At 45.9% G+C, this 21,942-nt stretch overlaps 2 protein-coding genes across 3 annotated transcripts in view; one reads left to right on the top strand and one right to left on the bottom strand.

Annotated features, from left to right (window-relative positions):
- B4GALT5 (beta-1,4-galactosyltransferase 5) overlaps positions 1 to 7,734 on the bottom strand; it is a 97,976-nt gene extending 90,242 nt beyond the window's left edge. The window contains exon 1 of the mRNA XM_044985134.1: positions 7,353 to 7,734. Within this exon, the coding sequence (XP_044841069.1) occupies positions 7,353 to 7,512 (160 nt within the window). The 5' untranslated portion in view covers positions 7,513 to 7,734. The remainder of the gene's footprint in view (positions 1 to 7,352) is intronic.
- Positions 7,735 to 7,902: 168 nt separating this feature from the next.
- SLC9A8 (solute carrier family 9 member A8) overlaps positions 7,903 to 21,942 on the top strand; it is a 54,521-nt gene continuing 40,481 nt past the window's right edge. The window contains exons 1-4 of one of the 2 annotated variants that reach the window (XM_044985133.1): positions 7,903 to 8,044; positions 8,632 to 8,768; positions 10,185 to 10,363; positions 14,421 to 14,501. In XM_044985133.1, coding sequence (XP_044841068.1) covers positions 8,755 to 8,768; positions 10,185 to 10,363; positions 14,421 to 14,501 — 274 coding nt within the window. In that variant the 5' untranslated portion in view covers positions 7,903 to 8,044; positions 8,632 to 8,754. Of the gene's footprint in view, positions 8,769 to 10,184; positions 10,364 to 14,420; positions 14,502 to 21,942 lie in introns of both variants that reach the window. The other variant, XM_044985132.1, reaches the window with a different exon arrangement.

Below are 21,942 nucleotides of genomic sequence, written 5' to 3'. Positions count from 1 at the left end.
TCCCAGTACACACACCCCTCAATACCCCCTCCAGCATCCCCCAAATACCCCCTCCCAGTACACACACCCTCCAGCATCCCACAGATATCCCCTCCAGCATCCTCTAAATACCCTCCCAGTACACACACACCCCTCCAGCACCCCCAACTGTACCTCCTCTCCAGCTTCTCTTCCTTCCAGCAGTGTCCTCTATTGAAATATGGTAACTCTAATATAATGGTCCCTTCTGGCCTTAACATCTATGAATCTATAAGTGATGACCTTCTACGGTCATGGTGAGCCATTGGTTCAGTAACAATTCAAAAGGAAGAGCGCTAGCACCACAGCTTGCATACCAAGGTGCATGGATTTTTATATTCTTAAGTATCATTGAGTCGTTCTTCACAGCTGCTGAATGTTGCTAAAGGCTATAGTTCACTAAATACAGTGCCCTGTAACAATGCAAACTAGATTTTGCTTTTCAATGTGCAATTACAGGAATAAACTCCAAATGTTACAAAATCTGTGCTTAAACTATCAAATTTAAAAGGACATTTTAAGCTGACCAAACACATTTAAGTCTATGTCTTGTGGACACTGCAGATTTCTTAGGTTTGCAGTAACTTAAAATCAATAGTGATCCTGTGAAGCAGAGGGGAATGAAACTTCTAATACCAGGCCAAATCCTGAGACTCTGATGCAGATTTTACTCAGTCCTTTCTCTGGCAAACTCCCATTGAAGTCAATGGAAGACTGCCTCAGTAAAGACCCAGGGCCTGATTCTGCAGTCACTTACACTAGCCTCGCATAGGCAGAATTCCATTGACTCCTAGCTGGTTACTTCAGAGATGAGGGGGTGAGATCAGAATCAGGCTCTGAGGCAGGACCTCAGGTTCTGGCATAGAGAAAAGGAGTGGTTGCTGGAAAATCGCTACTGAGGGCTCATTTTTTACACTACAGAGGTGAAAACAAATGAGGCTAGTTGACATCACTTCTCCGTCAGAAGAGAGAATTCCAAGGAGGATCCCCTTATCTGGCCAAGGAAATAGTCCTATTAACTGGATAACCTCAACCCTCCTCTTTCTTAAAAGTCCCCCATGAATGTCTCACCTCTGCACAACATCTCAGCTTTGGAATGCCTAGCTACATAGTTTCTATTCCATGTTAATTCATCATGTTTATTTGTTTTATTAAATCAACTCTGACCTATGATCAGGGCTGCACTAGCTATAGGCAAACTAGGCAGCTGCCTAAGGTGGCAGATTCTGCATAGGGTGGCTGGGGCGGCTGGGCCAAACCTGAGTGATGCTGCAACCCCATATGCCAAGTCAGAATGCCACCCACTCAAATTTTGCCTGGCTGCCCCCTGTCATGACAGAGGGGGAGCTGGGCCAACCCTAAGTGATGCTACAACCTGCAACTTGACCTCCCCGCACCCCTCGCCTGCACCCCTACCATAAGCACTGAAACATCAGAAGGCTCTCTGCATCCCTCCTCCCCTCTCTGTTCTAGAGAGCTGGAGCGGGTAGCATACTGAAGTTTTGCCTAGGATGGCAGATTGTCATGAGTGGCCTCTGCCTATTGCTAGTGCTAAGCCTTTATCACTCTGCATTTCTCATTATATGTCCCTTAAATCTGCACGTCTCCCTCTATCTCAGCTCCAGAGACCAAGGACCCTAGTCCAGTCCTTTATTTAAGGCAAGAAAGGCCATACAATGTTGGGAACTGATGTCTCTAGATGTAAAATAGGACCTGTGTGTAGCATACTAGAAGTGATTTGTATGCTGTGTGTTCATGAGAGCTATGCTTTAAGAAACATAGCCAATGTTATCCTGAGGAGGAATTACAGAGATAGCCTAAGAAGCAGGACATTCTACTGATGAAAGCTTCGGAGATGTGCCCTTGAAAAAAAATAATTCCTCTAATGAAAAAGGAACTGTGAGAAAGCGTGTGGTTTGGTAGTTAGAGCAAGAGTCAACACACTGAGTTTCTTATTCCTAGCTCTGCCACTGACTTGCTGTGTCACCTTGGATAAGTGACCTGACCCCATTTTATCCATTAGGAACAATGCTCAACTAGCAGAGGCAGTGTGGTCCAGTGGATGGGGCATTGGCCTGGGAAGCAGAAAACCTGGTTTCTGTACATTGGCTGCAAAGTGACTGGCACAATGGAGTGTTCATCACTGAGTGGGGCTCCTAGGTTCTACTGCATTATAAGTAAATACATTATTTATTTATTTATTGTTGTTAATAGTTGGTATTTACAATGGAGACAGAGGAAATGAGCCTGTGAAATCCCTCAGTGGGTCAATGAGACCTGCACGCCAACTGAAGATGGGAAAAGGCTGGTGAAGACATGGATTATGCACATTCCATTAGCCAACTACCAATAAACTCTTCTCTATACTGTCCCCCTTTTAATTAACGTGCCTCAACCCTGACCATGGTCAGAGGGGAGTTCACGGTCCATGGACCACTGTCCTTGGCCATTCTGCTGAGCCTGCCAACAAGGGTGTGATATGACAGCATCCCTGAACAATGTCCCATCCCTGTGCCCTTTGGATTCCTGTTGGGCTGGATCTGTGTAAGTTTCATTCCTTATTATTTTATGACTGATAACAGTCATAAAGTGTTGACTCTGCTGGTACATAATGTCCAGCACTGCCCACAGCCCATAAGATGTGATCTATTTACATCTACAACTGTCCTGGATAAACTCAGGATTTATTACTTTAAAATATAGAAATATTAAATGAAAAGCAAACAAACCACTGGAGTCCAAAGTACCTAACAATTTCCAAGTAACTAATATAAAGGGGGCAGGAGAGGTGCTATCTGCTGATGGCTCATGCTCAGATCTTTCCAAATATATTTTATTAATATTAAGAAAAGACACATTAAGAAGATATAAAAACAAATCTATTATGTGAAGGGTTTGAAACAATTATCAGTATTTAATCAGTCAGCCTGAGAGAATCCTCCCTATCTGCTCCAAAGCAATAAAGCAAGTACATTACATGGCTATTTCTTCCTCTCCCTTCTTTCAGTGGCCTTCCTCTCTAAAATTAATACATATCCTGAGTTTGATAGCAAAGGTCACTCATCTTCAGTCTGTTGCCGGCACAAAGGCCCGAGGCGACAGCAACAGTGGTTCGTTGCCCGGAGTGCCTCGCTCCAATAGACACACCAGGGTGGAGAAGCAAAAAAAAAAAAGGTTTATTTGAGATCTCAAAGCACGTGCTCGGAGACACAGACACGTCTCAAATCAAGCACACTCCATACAAGCAGCTTTCTTTCTTTATACATGATTTTAGCTAAGCATCTCTATTACCCCCCACTGCCCAGCTCCCCCTTCCCCCCCCTCTTCTTCCTCCCTTTTAGTTCCCATACAGCAAATACATTATAACGTAGCAATTACTCTAAACAGGTTAAATCATACTTGGCAGAAAATACATCATCTCGTTAGTAACTTTTTCCCGACCGGTTATTTTGTTTTACTCCCTTCAGCCAGGTGCAAGCAGGCTGTATAATTGCCTCCTGGTACTGACAACTAGTTGCCACACATTCCATTCTTTCCATCTGGCCTGTGGGGTTAATTAAAGTCTAAACATGGAAGCGGTTCGGACAAGCAGAGGCCTGATACAGGGAGCCTTCATTGGCACTGTCATTTTCCACCCCTCTGTTAACACTGGGCCATGGCTGGTGCCACCAACAAGTCCACTCAGCGTACAATGAGTTCTCTTTCCTCAACCCCATTCTGAAGTGTGTGTGTGGGGGGGAAATAAAATAAGGGACTGCAAGCAGATGATCTCCTGACAAATAGGTAATTTCACAACAGTTCATTAGCATCCACTGTGTCTGGCATGGGTCTGACAGCATTTGAGGAGTTGCTGTGAGCCTGAGCCTGAGGAATGCTGAACACATCTCGGGGCACTGAGCACCTCTGAGGTGAAGGCGTAATATCAACAGGATGGATGCTAGAACACTGCTGGTATAATCAGGGATTTGGAGCGGAGCCCAGAGCTGGAACGCGGAGGAGCTCCAGAGCAGTGGAGCTGCAGGTTTTTGCCTGGAGCTGGAGCGGAGCCGGAGAACAGCTCCAAAGTCCTGGGTATAATCCTTCTATAAACTCACAAACATGCAAGCAAGGGACATGGACCATCTTAGGCCCATTTAGGTTCTGATGTTACATATCATCTTTAGAACACACAACTGATTTTGCCTGCAAAGTGGGCCTGCACCTCATTTTCCACATGCAGCTCCAACAGCCAGCCATTGTCCTGCATGTGCAAAAGTGGGCAGCCAAATCAGAAGCTGACTTGAGGTCAGCTGAAAATTTGATCCCTGTCTTATCTTCACTCCAAGAAAGTAATTCCTTTCACTTAGTTCTTCCCATTGCAGAGCCAAGATCCCATGGTAAAGAACATCTTATAAACATATTAGATAAAAAGGCCCAACTTCAGCTATTAGTTTCACTGATGTAAGTATATCTCAGGTTCATAGAATATCAGGGTTGGAAGGGACCTCGGAAGGTCATCTAGTCCAACCCCCTGCTCAAAGCAGGACCAATCCCCAGACAGATTTTTGCCCCCAGATCCCTAAATGCCCCCCTCAAGGATTGAACTCACAACTCTGGGTTTAGCAGGCTAATGCTCAAACCACTATATCCCTCCTATAGCTCCCAATTACCACAATCTTTAATGTATTTATCTACACAACACCCTGTGAGGTAGAGAATTACTATTTTCTCCATTTTACAGCTGGAGAATTGAGCCAGGGAAAGACTAAGTGACTTGGCCAAAGTCACATAGGAAGTTTGTGGCACAGCAGGAACTTGACCCCTGGCTTTCTAAGCCCAAGGCTACTACCCTAAGCACTGGACCATCCTTTCTTTCTTCAAGAGTAAATCTAAAGTAACGCTACTGACTGACTATACACTGGTATAACTGAGAAGAGAATTTGCCCTAGACCTGTAGATTAATTATTTCTCCCAAGCTTCCAGTGCATGGGTTACATATAGTCAGGTACTCACGTGTGTCTGCTCTTAATTATAATCATAATTATTTATTTAGGCTACTCTGTATTATTCAAGAAATAAGATTAAATACAATGATACCTACAGCCACATCATTTTGGATGAATTTTAAACAATTATGAAATTCCTGGGATCTTTCAAAAGAAGCATTTCAACACACACATTTGCCAGCAGATGCTCATTAGACACACATCAAAAAACCACAAATGAAAAGACTGCAGAAAGTCCTCCTGCAAAAAATGATCAGTTTGTGTTGTGCTGGTGCTCTCAGAGCATGAAGAGCCCAGCTGTGCAATTATGCCAGCCTAGTATTTGGTTCAGTTACTATCAGTGTCACTGACAGTAAGTTTGTTTTTTGTTTCCTTCAGTGGTGTGTCTAGGTCAAAATGTCAAGCACCGTGGTATGTTCCACCTCCGAATCAAGGACAGGAAATGAGGATTGTTCCTGTCATCGTCACGGAGTATTATATAGTTTGTAACCCTATATGGTCTGGGTCCTGGCTGTCTGAGAGATGTACCAATGAGATCACCTGAGATAACTCTGCTAGCCACCTATAGATTTGAAGGCTGAGACTTGATTTCAATGGAGCTATAATAATTTACACCCCTCAAGTTCTGCCCTGGAAACTATAAACTCTCTGTATTTCCCTGTCTCCATCTATGTCTCCCCAGTTCCCATACACAAACACTTTATATGCCTTCCTTGGTTCTTTTTACCCCCTTCCAGGTCCATCTCCCTTGCCCACATTCCTTGCCCTCCTTTCCTATGCTCCTGGGGTCCCCTGCCCACATTGCCACCCTCCTTCCATTCCACATCAGCACCCTGCCCTCCAATGCATCGCCTCCTTCGGCTTTCTTCAGAGCCCACCCATACTAAGGCTGGGAGCATGGCTCCATGCCACCCTTCTATGTGTCTCCAATTCTCTATTCTCAGGCCAGGTCCCCCAACTCCCCTCCCCTTTATTCCCCATCCCAAATTCTTGTCCCAATACATTTTCTCTGGTCCCCTGCCCTCCAATCCGTTCCCCACTTCTGCCCTCGCTGAGTCAAGCAGCTGGAGTTAAACTGACCTCCTTCTATATTATAAACAGTTCTATTACTGGCCTTGCACTTTAGACACATTACAATCCCTTTTTATTAAAGGCTCATCTCTTCACCAAAGCCAACAAACAAATGTGGAGCTTCTAGAACAGTGGTTCTCAACCAGGGGTACACGTATCCTCTGGGAATATGCAGAGGTCTTATGAGGGGTGGGGTACATCAACTCATCTAGATACTTGCCTAGTTTTACAACAGGCTACCTAAAAAGCACTAGCAAAGTCAGTACAAACTAACATTTCATACTGACAATGACTTGTTTATATTGCTCTATATACTGAAATGTAAGTACAATATTTATATTCCAATTGATTTATTTTTTAATGATATGGTAAAAATGAGAAAGTCAGCAATTTGTCGGTAATAGTGGCTGTGACACGTTTGCATTTTTATGTCTGATATTGTAAGCAAGTAGTTTTTAAGTAAGGTAAAACTTTGGGGTATGCCAGACAAATCAGACTCCTGAAAGGGGCACAGTAGTCTGGAAAGGTTCAGAGCTACTGGACTAGATCACACCAGTCAGGAAATATAATAACCCTAAAAAAAGCACCATAAAAAAGTAAACTCCAGCTAAATTTTCAGACTACCATGGCTAGGTCCAAGGGTCTGTCTTTTTGTGCCAGGCACAGCTCAGGTGGCAAGGAAGGGGAAGGGGCACAAGTGGTTATAAGATGCCTTTGTTCCACACCAATCCTAGGACCATTGGATGACTGAAAGATGCTTTATGCTGGGCCAGCCGCCCATGGCTCCCTAGGACCATTCACAAACACATATACAAAGTGAGTATGTAAGTGTCTGCAAAAACCCTAACACATTATTGGATTGTGTATGCATAATAATCCCAATTATTAAACTTGGGTTACAACTTGAAAAGGGCCTCCAAAAATGCACCCAAAATGTGCAGGCACATATGCCTGTGTGCACAAATCCAGCCATTTTCTTGAGGCACTCATATTGGAAAGTGAAATGATAGATCCTTAGATTCCTTGAGGGGCTGAAGAAGAGCCTTACAACGGAATAACATGGCACAGCTATCTATTTTAGTATTTACACTGTAGTATCTCACCTCCTTACAATCTTTAATGTATTTTTATCCTCACAACACTAAAGCACTATCTTCTCTATTTTACAGATGTAGAACTGTAGCACAGAGAAGCTAAATGACACAGGTCACACAGGAAGTGTGTGGGAAAGCAGAGAATTGAAACTGCATTTCCCAAGTCTCAGGCTTATGCCCTTACCATTCAGTTGTCCTTTCCCTTTCTTCTGGCACAATTTAGTGATATTTTTATGAGTTAATGACATTTTCATCCAAGTATGTTTTGACACTGATTTTGAGACACAGCATTCTGATTCAGCTTGAGGGTGGTCTGATACAATGCTATTTAGAGACAATTGCATTTTGGTTTAGCATCAGGATGAAAGAACCATTCTAACACAACATGAAGATATTTTGAAATGATGGATTATCACACTTCAGTGATTGAATCATAGAAGATTACGGTTGGAAGAGACCTCAGGAGGTCATCTAGACCAACCTCCTGCTCAAAGCTGGACCAACCCCAACTAAATCATCCCACCCAGGGCTTTGTCAAGCCGGGATAACATCGAGATAATTCCAGTGGTGCTTCCAAACCAATCACTGCATCAAAACATCACCACGATCAGACAAAAATGACACTTGGCCACGCTTCCAGGCACACAGAGTTTCGGTATCATTGAATAGCATCACAGCATAAGGCGACCTGCCAATGCAGAGATGTTTCTTTAGGCAGCCCTACACGTAGACGCGGCGTGAGGACACAGCGCGCTGGCACAGCTGCACAATCACACCATCAGCTGACGCAGCGTTGCTTGCCAGCACTTGCAATTGTAGGGTGAGGCTGAAGCTATTGAGGGTTTTCTTACAGCCCCAGCTCCTGGCTGCAGCCACGTGAGTACACCACGAGCTCGACTCCCATTCAGAAGAGTTAGGTCCGCCCCCCCCCCCAGTTGGCGGCTGTGGAGCATCGCTTGAACCCGTGGTGGCGTGGCTGCACCACCGTGTCACGCCCGGGACGGCGGTGAGGAGAGTAACCGCAGGGGCTGTTATGCAAGCTCGGGATTCCCGGGGGGGGGCATTTACGATTTGGGGGCTGTTGACAGCAGCGACGCGATGACACAGCACGATGCCATGGCGACCGCGCGAGGACACAGCACGATGCCATGGCGACCGCGCGAGGACACAGCACGATGCCATGGCGACCGCGCGAGGACACAGCACGATGCCATGGCGACCGCGCGAGGACACAGCACAGGGGCATGACGCTGCGGCTGCTCGCTACGTTGCTCCCCGCAAGGCGCTCCCGGGGGAAGGGCGGTGGGTCCCATATGACGGGACGGCCAGTTCCCGCTAGTCACGTGACACCGCCCCGGCCCCCCCCCGTCACGTGAGCTGTTCCCGTCCCTTTTCCGTCCCCGTTAAACCTCGCCCTCCCCGCCCACGCGTGTTCCCTCGCCCCGCCCTTTCTCTCACCATAGAGTTGCCTGGAGCGCCGCCGCCGCCGGCAGAACCCGGAAGCAGGAGGCGCCCTGCGCAGCCGCTCCCGGCCCTGTGGAGGACTCAGGAAGAAGGGGCGGGGCCGGGCCGGGGCGAGCGGCACGATGGCGGAAGTGGAGTGAGTTGATTCTCTGTAGGGCGCTGCGGGACGAGGGGAGAGTTTGCAGGGCGGGGGGACCAGGTCCTCTCCCCAGCGGGGCCACCCCCTGGACGGGGCGGGAATACGGGGGCGGGAGGCCGAGCCCCTCATTACAGGCCCAGCCCCAGGCCGGGGGCTCTCGCTGTGGGGGAGGGGCAGTGGTAGCCACCCCCCTAGCTCCATGTGGCCCCCCCATGGGCCCTGACATCGCTACTGGGCCCCTGGTGAAACGGGGCCACCCGGCCCTCTCCCCCGTGAAATGGGTCTGCACTGCGAGCCCCCCGTGCCCCCTGGTCCCGCTGCCACATTTGTACAGGCATAACGAGCCCCTCCCCAGCACACATGCACTGATGCGCAAATTAACCAAGAGGCAACTCTGCGAGGCTCATCTGAGCGGGATGGGGCCTGCCCCTTCCCTTGGGTTGTGAGTGAGCCAGCCCGCCCCGGCAAGTGTGTTTGTCTTACCGTTGAGGTTTGGCAGGATGCAAGCCCCGTTGATAGGACATGTACAGGCAAATGGTGACCAGGCAGTACTGGTGCACTGGGGTGTAGCAGAGGGGTTTATCTTTAAAGGTGGGAAGGCTTAAGTGCCATTAAGGGAATCATAGGCACATCCCAGTTTTAACATAGTAACAACGCAAAGAATAGTCATCAAATGTCTTGATGCAGTATTTAGTGTATGGGGGAGGGTCCATCAAAATATTGCCACTTTGCCAGGTACAGTAGCATGCAAATGCAATACCATGGCATCTCCGTAGACAGGGGCGGCTCTAGCAATTTCGCTGCCCCAAGCACGGCAGCACGCCGCGGGGGGTGCTCTGGCGGTCGCCCGTCCCGCGGCTCCGATGGACCTCCTGCAGACGTGCCTGCGGAGGGTCCGCTGGTCCTGCGGCTCCAGATCCACTGGAGCTGCCTGCTGCCCTCCCGGCGATCGGCAGAGCGCCCCTGGCGGCATGCCGACCCAAGCACACACTTGGCGCGCTGGGGTCTGGACCCGGCCCTGTCCGTAGAGATGTCTTATTTGTATTACAGTAGATGTGTTCCACTGGACAAACTATACAAAATAAGCCCCTGTCCGCTCTGCACACCTTCCATTCATCTGTGTGCTAAATCTCAGCTCCAATACAAAGTATTCTTTGCACACATGAGTGAAAGAATTCAGCAATAAATTATTCCATGAGCCTGAAATCCTAGTACTTGCACATGGTCTCATTATTAGGGACCACTTCTTTAAGGCAGCTGCACATGATTATCATTAATTCTGTTGCCAAGATAACTTGTTGGTGATAAGTTTTGTTTTTAATCTTTCAGTAGTTTTGTGCTTCCCCCTGACCAACGTCCCCCACAATGTCCAGCTTTTGCTAAGTCTAATCATGTTCTGTATTGCCCTGACAGGTTCTCAAATGCTACCCATGAAGTCCTCAATGTCACCCTCCACACCACGCTGTCCATTACTACTAAACTGGTGGTTCCTACGCCTGCCAAACCTATCCTTCCAGTGCAGACTGGAGTCCAAGCTCAGCAAGAGGAGCAATCTAGTGGCATGACTATATTCTTTAGTCTCCTTGTATTAGGTGAATGCTGAACTGAAAAATCTCTTATTGTTCACTGTTGAGTTTGTGTTATGTCTGAAACATTTGTAAGATGCATGAGTCGTGGGGATACTTTTTTAGTATGGTGCTGTATTTCTCCTGCAAACCCCTAACCACGAAAGTTTGTCATATAGACCCAGATTTTTGGAAAAGTTGGATATGCAATTACATGTTCAAAAAGGTAAGCTTGTGGAACTGAGTGACTGTGGAATAAACTCCTAAAAGAACTAAGAACCCTCACAGACCTCACCACCTTCTGCTCCAAGTGCAAGGCATGTTTCTTTGACCTTGTCTTTGATATAAACACATAGCTGTGTGTGTGTGTGTGTGTGTCCGTCCGTCCGTCCTACCAAAACAAAATACTGCACTATGCACAGTTTTTCCCTTGAGAGGATGAGAGAACAAATGAGAGACATTAGTCACGTCGCTTAAAGCACTGCTGGAAGGTGCTCAGCTATGGTGAAAAGTGCAGTGTAAGAACCTGTATAGAATTTGCAAGCACAGTTACCATAATTATACATAAATTAGGTAACTATAGTGAAAATTACCACAATGATCCATAGGTATGTACACTTACCCAACTTGAACACTAATTTGTGATAATTGCACAGATACTTTGCACATACAGTTGCACACTCAATTTTTCTGAAAATCTGGGCCATCAGTAAGTCTGTTTACATTATACAACTTTTTGATACAGTGTTAATTGATATCTGTCTAGTGCAGGGGTGGGCAAACTGCCCATAGGCCACATCTGGCCCACGGGAAAGTCTTATTTGGCCCCCAAGCACCTAGCCTGGGAGACTAGCCCCTGGCTCCTCCCCTGCTGTCCCCACTCGCCCACAGCCTCAGCTCGCTCGCTCCGTCGCCAGCGCAGTACTCGGCGGCGGGGCTGTGAGCTCCTGTGGCAGCACAGCTGCAAAGCCTGGCCTGACCTGATAGTTTGTGCTGCGTGGTGGCGGTGGCAGCGACGTGACCCCGCTCTCTAGCCCGGCGGCGTGGCTGTAGCACTGCCAGCCACCGGTGCTCGAGGCAGTGTGGAAAGGGGGCTGGGAGCAGGGGGGGTTGGATAGAGGGCAGGGGAGTTTGGGGTGGTGGTCAGGGGACAAGGGTGTGTATGGTGGTCGGGGGTGGAAACGGGCTTGAATGGGGGCAAGGGTCCCGGGGGGCAGTCAGGAGGGAGGGGGGATTGGATGGGGCAGCTGGGCAGGGATTCTGGGTACAGTCAGGGGATGCATCAGGAATGAGAGGAGGGGTTGGATGGGGCGGCGAGGGTCCAGGGACAGTCAGGGGACAGGGAGTGGCGGTGTGTGGATGGGGCAGGGGTTCCAGAGGGGCTGTCAGGGAACGGGGGTTGGATAGGGCAGGAGTCCTGGGGGGGGTGGCAGATAGGAGGTGAGGGCTGGGCCACGATTTCCTCCCTTAACCGGCCCTCCATACAATTTATGAAACCTGATGCGGTCCTGAGGCCAAAAAGTTTGCCTGCCCCTGATCTAGTGTAAACTATACGGTAGTCAAAACTGTAACAACACAATTTCAGTAGCATGTTTAAGGGTTTTGTCCTACCTCCGGCTGTATGAAATACAAGCAAAGTGGGGGACCTATAAACAAACTGCAATAAGAGATCCTTTCTGAAGAAGTATGTAATATTACTTGCTTGGTTCTTCAATATCTTTTAGATCACTGTTTGCAGTGTTGATATGTGGCTTGTGTCACAATCTGGCAAACTGAGCAGGAAAGCGTGTGTGTTTGTCATAACAGCAGATTTTATAAGTCCACTTGGATAAAATCCTACTTGTGTCACCCTCTTTGAAGTATTTTTTATTAAATGCAACAAAGAGAAAACCCAGTCCTTTAGATATAGGCACATTTCCCTCTGATGTTCTCCCTGTGACCAATACCAAAGTGATATTTGAGTAGGTATTAAAGAAAAATCAAAACAAAATGCAATAGAGCAGAAAAAACATGAAGTTTAAAAGAAAAATTCTGAATGTGTGTGTGTCAAATGGAATTTAAGAGGCTTATTCATGGTAAAGTTTCTGCATCTTTTCCTAGAGCTAAAGAGTAGGGCCACAATTCTTGGCTGCCGTTACACCACTCCAGCAGCATAATGGATTTTGGAAGCAGCTGAATTTCCCTTTCCTCCCTCTTTTCCCTCTCCCCCCAGCAAAGGAGAGTTTCCAGAGCAGTGGATAGCCAGTATAAGAGCTCTGTGCTGCCCCATTCATAGCATCTGATAGAGTGTGTGGTGGGAATGAAGGAGGGTGTGGCCAGAGTGCTCTGAGCTTTGACTATTTTGGATTGTAAAGTGGCCCCTAGACAGCTATGGGAAGCTGCCCTAAATTAGAGGAGCCCCAGGAGCTGCTTTACTTTAGGGCTGGATAGGTCCCCATCTAAGGCCTAAATTCAGCAGGCCAGAAGTGACACTGCTTAGTCTCTGGCCCCAGGTTTCTGCAGTCTGCTTATCTATTAAGACAACCCCCAGTTTAACTTCAGGCCCTTGTTTGGCCAAAAGGGCCTATCTTTGTAACACTTCTCTCCATTTTATACAGCATCCTGGTAGATAAATGTGGCCTGCAAGCTCCCCTGACCTGTGTTATGGGCCCTTAATCTTCCTTGCCTTCCTTGTGTGACACTCAAACCCTTCACAAAAACATTTGAAGCATTTTCTTGTCAATCTCTTGATTGCTTCATATCATGCCCATAGAAGAGGGTGCAGGCAGAGCAGATTAAATAATGTCAGTTACCAACTGGACAAACTATTGCCAAGAGAATAGGTACCAAATAGCTATGGAATTAGATGGGAACCAACCTGCCACTCGTAATATCTACTGGTAGGAGTCCATTATCTGAGCCTACAGTTGCACTACAGTATTTCTTTTTTGTTCAAAGAAATAGAATAGAAGTAGGAAGGTGCTGGCATTTGGATCTACTAAACAGAAATTGTATTATTAATAAGGCAGTAGTAAGAGCTTTACATTTACAAAGTGCTATATAAACATTAATTAATCATCCAGATTCCCTCGTGAGGTGGATATTATCCCCATTTTATAGATATGAAAACCGAGATGCAGAAGGTAAGTGATTTGCCCAGGGCCAACACTTGTCAGCAGTATAGCTAGTATTACTGTATATATCAGGAGTTTCTGCTCAGTTCTCTAGTCTACGGGGCCTGTCATTTGTAAATGTACTAAATGCAAAGCATGCTGTGTGTGAGGTGCCTACCAATATGAGTATAACAATGTGCAGAATTCTGAACACAGTGGCATGACTTCCATTTCTGAACAGTATATAGGGAAAGTCCTTTTCAGTGGGACAAAGGACAATAAGTGACAAGTTCACTCATGCTGTAGGTACTTGAAAATCATTATTTTCAGTGAGGCCATATTCCAAAGGAATAGCATATAAAATAAACTACCTGCTTGAAAGCCACAATCAACTCTTGATCAGAAGCACATCAGATTGCCCCCTTGAACAAAGACAGTTCAGTGGTAGCTAGAGGGAGTTGCTAAAGCTTACCATTAGTAAGAGCAGTTCAGAGAAGCTTTTTAGTTCTTGAGTCAGAAACAGGTTTTGTTGCAGTCTATTTGTAGGAGCCTTGTGGAGTCTGGAAACTGAATTAGCAAAAGACCCCCCAATTATTATTTGGCACAGTGAGGTAAGGGAATGAAGATAGCCTTAGTAATTATTTTTCTGCTTTGTCACAATTAGCTTTATCAAATATCGAACAGAATTTAAAGACACACTTTTGGGATTGACAGGTCCATAATTTGATGTGTGTTTATATATATATATATGTGTGTGTGTGTGTGTGTACATTCCCCTTCCCCTCTGACTAATTCATCTTTTAATTATTTTAACCCATTTCTAGGAATCATTGAAATATTTGCACAACAGTCTGTAATCTGATTACTTTCGGATTTATTTTAAATTACTAGGAAAGTTTCACAATTTGTATTCATGGAACATCGTTTAGAAGAATGTCTTTTTCTGTCCTACCAGTTGCATATTTTAATACTGTTTTACTTCTTCCCCACAGCTATCTGCATCATATTGGTGCATTTACTGATAAAATACAGACTACATTTCTTGCCAGAGAGTGTGGCTGTTGTTTCTTTAGGTGAGTATTTCTGTGACCACACTTTTAATATTTTTGAAGTAAATTTGATTTTTGTTACAATATTTTTAGATAAAAATAGGGTTTACATACTTTGGTGCCCTCTTTAACTGGTGTGACAATGCCTGAACTACTGTGTTCGCTTCTGGGCTGACTATTACTAGAAAGATGTAGGCACACTGGATTTAGTTCAGAGAAGAGCAACAGGAATTCTAGGGATGGAAGGACTAATTTATGAAAGAGTTAAAGAGCTAAGCATGTGTTATGACCCTGCAAAGTGATACATGTGGGCAGCCCCTTATGGCTGCGTGGAATCCTACTGAAATCAATTGGACTGCATGAGAGCACATTTACATGGACCACTTTGCCTGACTGGACTTGCTTGATGTGTTTCGTGGGGAACCATGATAACGCTCTAAATATCTGAAAGGTGCAAGCACTACGTTGGGAGACGAAGTATCTCACATAGTAAAGAGGGTATAACTGGCATTAAACTAATACAAGGAAACTGGAATGGTAAATATCATGAGACTCTTTCTGACAGTGAGATCCATTACTTTGGAATAGTTTCCCGTAGGAGGAAGTGGAAGCCCCATCTTTGAAATGATTTGAAAACTAGACTGGACAAAGCAAAATGTGTTACTGCACCAGTTGGGAGATGGACAGGATGACCTACTAGTGCTTTGCAGTGTTGTAGCTGTGTTGGACCCAGGATATTAGAGATACAAGATGGGTGAGCTCATCCTGAAGAGAAGCTCTGTGTAGCTCGAAACTAGTCTCTTTCACCAACAGAAGTTGGTCTAATAAAAGATATTAGCTCACCCACCTTGTCATTTCTAATATCTAAGGGCCAGATTTTCAAAAGAACCCTGTTCTCATTTAGGCATCTAAATGAAGTGACTAGATTTTCAAAAGTGCTCACCACCCAGCAGCTTCCATTGTTCTTCATCAGCTGATGAGTGTGATAAATCAGCCAGTAATCAAAAAGAAAAAGGAATCGTCACCCAGTGCTAATGCTAACATTATAGAATCTTCAGGTCAGATTTTCAAAAGGGCTGAGCACTGCCTTCAGAGCTCAAACGGAATTGCTGGACACTGAGCGCTTCTGAAAATATGGCCCTGAGATTCTGTAATTTTAACACTAGTGCTGGGTGATGGTTCCGTTTTCCTTTTTGATTATTCCTACCTGACTTATCACAGTCAGCTGATTGGAAACATGAAGATTGTTACTCTGCCTTTCAGAAGTTAAAATCGGAATAGAGGAGGAAATCTCAAGGCTCAGTGAACAAGCCAAGTTTAAAAAGATAAACTGGCCAGTAAGGTCAAATGGCAGGATGTTGCTAGTGTGCCATATTTCCTTACAGAGTGCTTTATCTTGCTGTCTAGATTCTGAGACCTTGATTCAGGAGAGCACTTGATGTGCTCAAGTCCATCCCTAGACAGGAAAGCACTTCAGTATGTGCTTAAGTCCCATTGACTTCAAAGGTGGACCAGAATGAGGTGTAATTTTCTGCAAAACTGGGATGCATCTAGGAGGAGGGGAACACTTTACCAACTTCCTCTCACTCATGCATCCTCATTAGCCTCATGGTGGCACCTGCTACCATGAATCTTATCTCCATTTATGAGGTCAGTTTATTCTAATTGCAGAAGAACTTTGTGTGGTACATGTGATTTAACCTAATCCGAGAATATAAATTTCACTAATAGCCTGAAAGCTTGCCTGGATTACTAGATACTGAACTGTCCCTATTGTACACATGGGCTCTTTCTATGACTTGAGGCAAGAGAACGCCACCCTTAATTCAGATCAAGCTCTTAGCCACTTCTCAGTAAGTCTGAAAAGTTCACGAGCCTGAGTTTGCTCTCACAATAGTTGTACATTGGTATAACTACTGATTTCTGTGCAGTTACTCCTGATTTACAAATCTGTAAATGAGAAGAGAATCAGGACTCAAGTAGCTATTATATTGTCTAGAGGTCCCTATCACTGAAACAGAGTATTTTACTGGCGTAAGTAACCTCAGGCAGCAGCTTTTCAGCTGTCTGTGTAACTGCTTACCATAATCTTTGTGCAGTGGTGATATTTTTACTTCAGTCACTAGTGGCACTGACACTATCAGCCTAAAAATACACCACAAAGGAAAAGATGCTTAGCTATAATACTAAACTAAGGGTATGTCTTCACTACCAGCCAGATTGGCAAGCAGCGATCGATCCAGTGGGGATCACGATAAATCGACCCCTGAGCGCTCTCCCGTCGACTCCTGTACTCCAGCTTGCCGAAAGGCGCAGGCAGAGTCGATGAGGGAGCAGCAGCAGTCGACTCACCGTGGTGAAGACACCACAGTAAGTCGATCTAAGTACGTTGACTTCAGTTACATTATTCACATAGCTGTAGTTGCGTAACTTAAATCAATCTCCCTCCTCACCCCCCCCCATGTAGACCAGGCCTAGGAGTGTAGTAGTGTCATACCTACTGAGGAAGTAGTTCTCATCTTTCTCCTGGACTTCTGCCTGCTGCATTTTCTGGTTGGTTAACTGTGTTTTCATACAAATTCTCAAAGCTGTCCCCATCAGATTACTGTGCTGGAGGAAACAAAGCCCTCCGGTGCTTGAAAAATCTTAGGGCTTTCACAGAAATAAGAATGTTGCAACCTTCTGGGTGTTGTGCCACAAGGATCCTTAATTCAAAGTTGTTTCTAAGTGGAAAGGAAATCAGGTTCTCTTCTCCCCAAGCATGAGACTTATTGCAGTTGCTTTTTAGTTCACAGTACTTGATTCGTGGCACATTACATTGCCCACAGCAAGAGCTGTACTAGGAAATCCTTTAGCTTAAAGGGACACTCATCTGAAAAATCATATTTGGGCACAGATTAGTCTCAAATTGAGAAGCAAACAGTTCATAGACTCCAAGGCCAGAAGGGATCACTGTGATCACCAGGTCTGACCTAGATAGATTTCTGGAACAGCGGTTCTCAAAGAGGGATCCGGGGCCCCTCGAGGTTGTGCAAGCAGGTTTCAGGGGGTCCACCAAAATAAACCCAAGAGCAGGGCTGGCATTAGACTCGCTGGGGCCCAGGGCAGAAAGCCAAAGCCCAAGTCCTGCCGCCCAGGGCTAAAAGCTGAAGCCCGAGCAATTTAGCTTTGCAGGCCCCCCTGTGGTGCTGGGCCCTGGGGAATTGCCCTTCTTGCTAACCCTGGCTTTTAATTTACTGGGTATTCAGAAAAACAGTTGTTGTGGCACAGGTGGACCGTGAAATTTGTATAGCATGTTTGGTGGGGCCTCAGAAAGAAAAAGATTGAGAACCTCTGCCCTATGGCCGGGTTTCTCAGTGGCTGGTACTGGTTTCTGAGATCTCCCTGACACAGTTTAGGGAAGCAGCAAGCCGGTCCCTAGTATCAAAACGATCGAAAGACACTGTTCTAGAAGATCAAGCATTTCCTGCTGTATCTAGATTTATTCCAGCAAGAGGCTTCTTATCTGTGTTTATCTAATTTAGACTGTAAGATCTTTAGGGTAGGGTAGTATCTTTTCATGTTCTGTAAAATGCCTTACATATTTCAGAAAATCTTTCTTTTTCCATTACTTGGTGAGGTGGTTTAGAGCAAGGATGTACACACACTTTAGTGTGAATGTGGCATTTTGCTTCAACTGCAGTAAAACCAAAAGAAAATATGATCTATGATGGGGTTAGAAAAGCAGCTGACAGGAAACAGGGATACATCAAACATTGACTATGACCCCTTAGGGCAATTTTCCTTTTGCATCAAGCATCAGCGTGAGGCTTAATAATGCTTCATTGTGAAATTATGGAATGAGATTAAATTGTTGATATTCAGTGCTTGTTAATAAGTAAATTTGCCTAATAAATATTTCCTGAATGTTTTACAGTATCTGTGCTACTTGAAGAGGCACATACATTCTGTGCCAAATTCTGCTTTCAGTTACTTTACTCAAGTCAGTTGGAGTTACGCACAGTAGAATTTGGCCCAGCATGTGTAATGTTCCCTCAGAAACTGAACGACTTTATCATTAAGGCAAATATATTAATAGAAGTCGTTGTTAGAAAGGGAGACTGCCAAAATATCTCCTTTGTGCTTTCCATATCAGGGCTTCAGTGTAGTGTAAGTCTGTTGGAGGGACAGAAGAGGATATCACCTTCCCTCTTTCCCGCACCGCATGCACAACTTCCGATGAAAGGGTATGCGTTTCTTTTGGCTCCTAATCCAGTTACTGTCGCTGGGATTTAGGTAAACGCAGATACAATCTCCATACTGAAATGTAGCTATTCACTGATTGCTCCTTCCGCTTTGGTTTTGGCCTCTGACTCTTGGCTCATTTGAAGATTCCGCCCCAAGGGCTTCGCAAACAACAGAGTTTTACTGATATGAGAAACTAAGTCAGTGTTGCTCTACTCCTCCTCCTGGGGAACACTGTGCAGGAATGCAGAGGCTCTCTCTCTCCCTTCTGCAGAGCATTCACAGCAGCCATGGAGGATTGTGGCTAGGCCACTGTGGTCTGTACTCCTGCTCATCGCACAACCCCAATAAAGACTGCAGTGAAACTTTCTAAGATTGCTAAGTAAGGCTGTTACTGCAGCTCCGGGTCTGTAATAGGTAGTGGTGATCACAGCAAAGGCATCAAAAGATGTTTCCAAATTGGATGGAGTATAAGATTATGGGGGAGGGATAGCTCAGTGGTTTGACCATTGGCCTGCTAAACGCCAGGGTTGCGAGTTCAGTTCTTGAGGAGGCCATTTAGGGATCTGGCACAAAAATCTGTCTGGGGATGGGCCCTGCTTTGAGCAGGGGGTTGGACTAGATGACCTCCTGAGGTCCCTTCCAACCTTGATATTCTATGATTACCATGGGCTCACAGGCCTCATGCTCTCTCGGCTCCCTATGATCCCGGGGAGGAACCCCCATGAGTGTGACAGCCTTTCTTATGGGTCACACTGACTCTTGCGGTTAAGCTCTGGGCTCCACCACCTTCCAGAACTGCACCTCTCTGAGCCTTCAGCATCCCTGTCTCTCACTGTGGGCCTCCTCAGGAAGTCCACTCGCTCTCTGGACCCCTGGGGCCTCCACATCCAGAGGGCACAATGCAACCCCGATTTCTAGACTGCAGTGACTCTCAGCCAGCGTAAGTCAGAGGGGCTTATTGAATATCTGAACCCAGCACTGGAAGTTCTCAGGGCCTTCAAGCCTGGCATGTCTCAGCATAGTCCAGCTGGCTCTATCTCAGTTCCAATGGGCTCAGGCTGCTCTATGTCCCCAGTCCTTCAAGCTGATCATCCTATGTTGCCTTCCCCAACAGCCCCTTCTCCATCCTTTGTCTGTGGTCCCAGGCAAACAGGTTACCTGGGCTCTTCCTTCCATCCTGTGTTCCCCCACTGACTGAAATCAGGTCACTGGGGTCCACTCTCCTCAGCCCTTTGTCCTCCCACTGGCCAGAACTGGCTGACTTCCAAGATGGGGTGGGCCTCTCAGTCACCAGTTGCTAGGGTGTCCAATCTCCAGGCTGTTGTCTGGGGTCCCAGCTGCTAGGCAAGGTCACACCTGATCCTCTGCAACAAAAGAACACCCTCTCCCATCACCTTGTTAAACATGCAGCACATAGGGGAAACAGAGACACACACAGTATTTATGCAAACCATTAAGAATAGTTCCCATTTTGTCACGAGGATAATACATTCAATGCTGTTTTGAATGTAAACTATTACATAGCTGCTGACTTCCCAAATCTAGACCTGGTGTAAGCTGGTTCAGTGGCACTGAAGTAAATGGGGGTTGTGGCCACTTACATCAGGGCTGTGTTTGGCCTTGATCTTTTGAGTCTTACTTGTTTAGTTTACCAACAGAATCACATGTTTGCTCTTGTCAGCTCTGTAGAGGAGATACAGCTTCTGCTTCATTAACAAAATTGCCAGCTAATTGCCATAATAAAGAATCCTTATTACTGGTGATGATATATGCAGCTGAAAGAGCACAGCTACATTTTCAAGTATCCAGTTCTGCCTGTGTGCCAGAAGTTAGATATAAGCAAATGTGCTGTGGCAATCACTGAGGGAGAATTAATAGCACGGCAGAACTGTTTTTTTTATAATCACTTTTCTGCCAATGATCATCATCTTAATTGTTAGTTCCTTTTGCTCTTAGCAATTTCTAGCCACGCTTTTCTTATGAGGGGCAGGGGATGAGTGCATTCACTGGACCAGATTCTGATCTCCCTTACTCAGATGTTAGTCCCAAGTAACTCCATTGAAGTTAATGGAGTTACATTGGTGCAACAGCGATGGGTGATCAGAATCAGGCCCTTTGTTTATCATTGAACAGTAACTCATTTCTCGAGACAATAAAGATTATTTTCAACACAGAGCTGGATATAAAGTTATCAAAAGAAGGACTTTTGGCCTTTGACACTATTAACTTTCCAGCTTGCACTTTGACGAAAACGTTGAGCAATAACATAGTAAGAAATCTGCTCTGATAAAAGTGCAGCCATTAAACTAACCTCTAAGGAAGAGCAGTTTTAGTGTCTGCTACAAAACAAGGTGGGTTTCTTCCATTATCCAAAACCAACACAGGAGGATTTTTCATTCTGCATCCCTCCAAATTAATATACTGATGAATTCTATGTGGACAGCTGTCTTTTCTTTTTTATGGTAATCATAGTGGTGTCTTGCATGTTATGTAGCTAGAACTAGCTTGCACCCATTAAAAAGTCATAAGCTTGGTATAGCTTGTGCTTCCTCCCATGGGTGGTGTGTGCACCCCCCTGTTTGGGAAGGCTAGCCCTCTGCCCTGCTTCTTCCATTCTCCCCCCCCTTGCTCTCACCGGCTGGCCCACTGATGCCGCCCTGTACCCCGGCCAGCCTGCCAGTGCCTGGAGCAGTCCAAAGGAGCCCTGAGCCTGGGCCACCCAGAGAAGCTCTGAGCCCTGCCGTGGCCCAGCCCTGGGTCTGCGGCGGGAAGCATTAGCTGAGATTTGGGGAGTCAGCCTCCCCCGGCCACCATTACCCGCCGCCAATGCTTCTTCTCTTTACTCCCTCTTTTCCACTCACACTCTGCTGCTGCCTTATGAACTTCTGATTGTTCAGTAGGCTTATGGCATTAGAGGAAACTCCCATCTACCTCTGGGGGATATTGGGACATTAGAGATTGTCACCCCTCCTGTTCATCCTTCTTTCCTCATTGCCTTCTATTAATTTTTGTATATAAGCAGGCTGTAAGTTCTTCATAAGCCCTGTGCTGGTCCTCTGCTTGAAGTGAGTTTCACCAAGATACAAGATACCCAAAATGTGTGCAGTGTATCTCCTGTAATAGCTGAGACAAACTGCTGGTTCTGTCCTCTCTCACAGTTCAGGGCAATTGCACCCCGTGTCTCCCCCTCTGTGGTCCAGCAAGGGCACCCACTCTAGGCTCCTCAGCCATCCCTTCT

The sequence above is a fragment of the Mauremys mutica genome, chromosome 13, assembly GCF_020497125.1.
Source record: "Mauremys mutica isolate MM-2020 ecotype Southern chromosome 13, ASM2049712v1, whole genome shotgun sequence".
In the NCBI taxonomy this organism is placed as follows: Eukaryota; Metazoa; Chordata; order Testudines; family Geoemydidae; genus Mauremys; species Mauremys mutica.
Note: the sequence above shows the minus strand (reverse complement) of the source record. Positions and strands in the feature narration are given on the sequence as shown.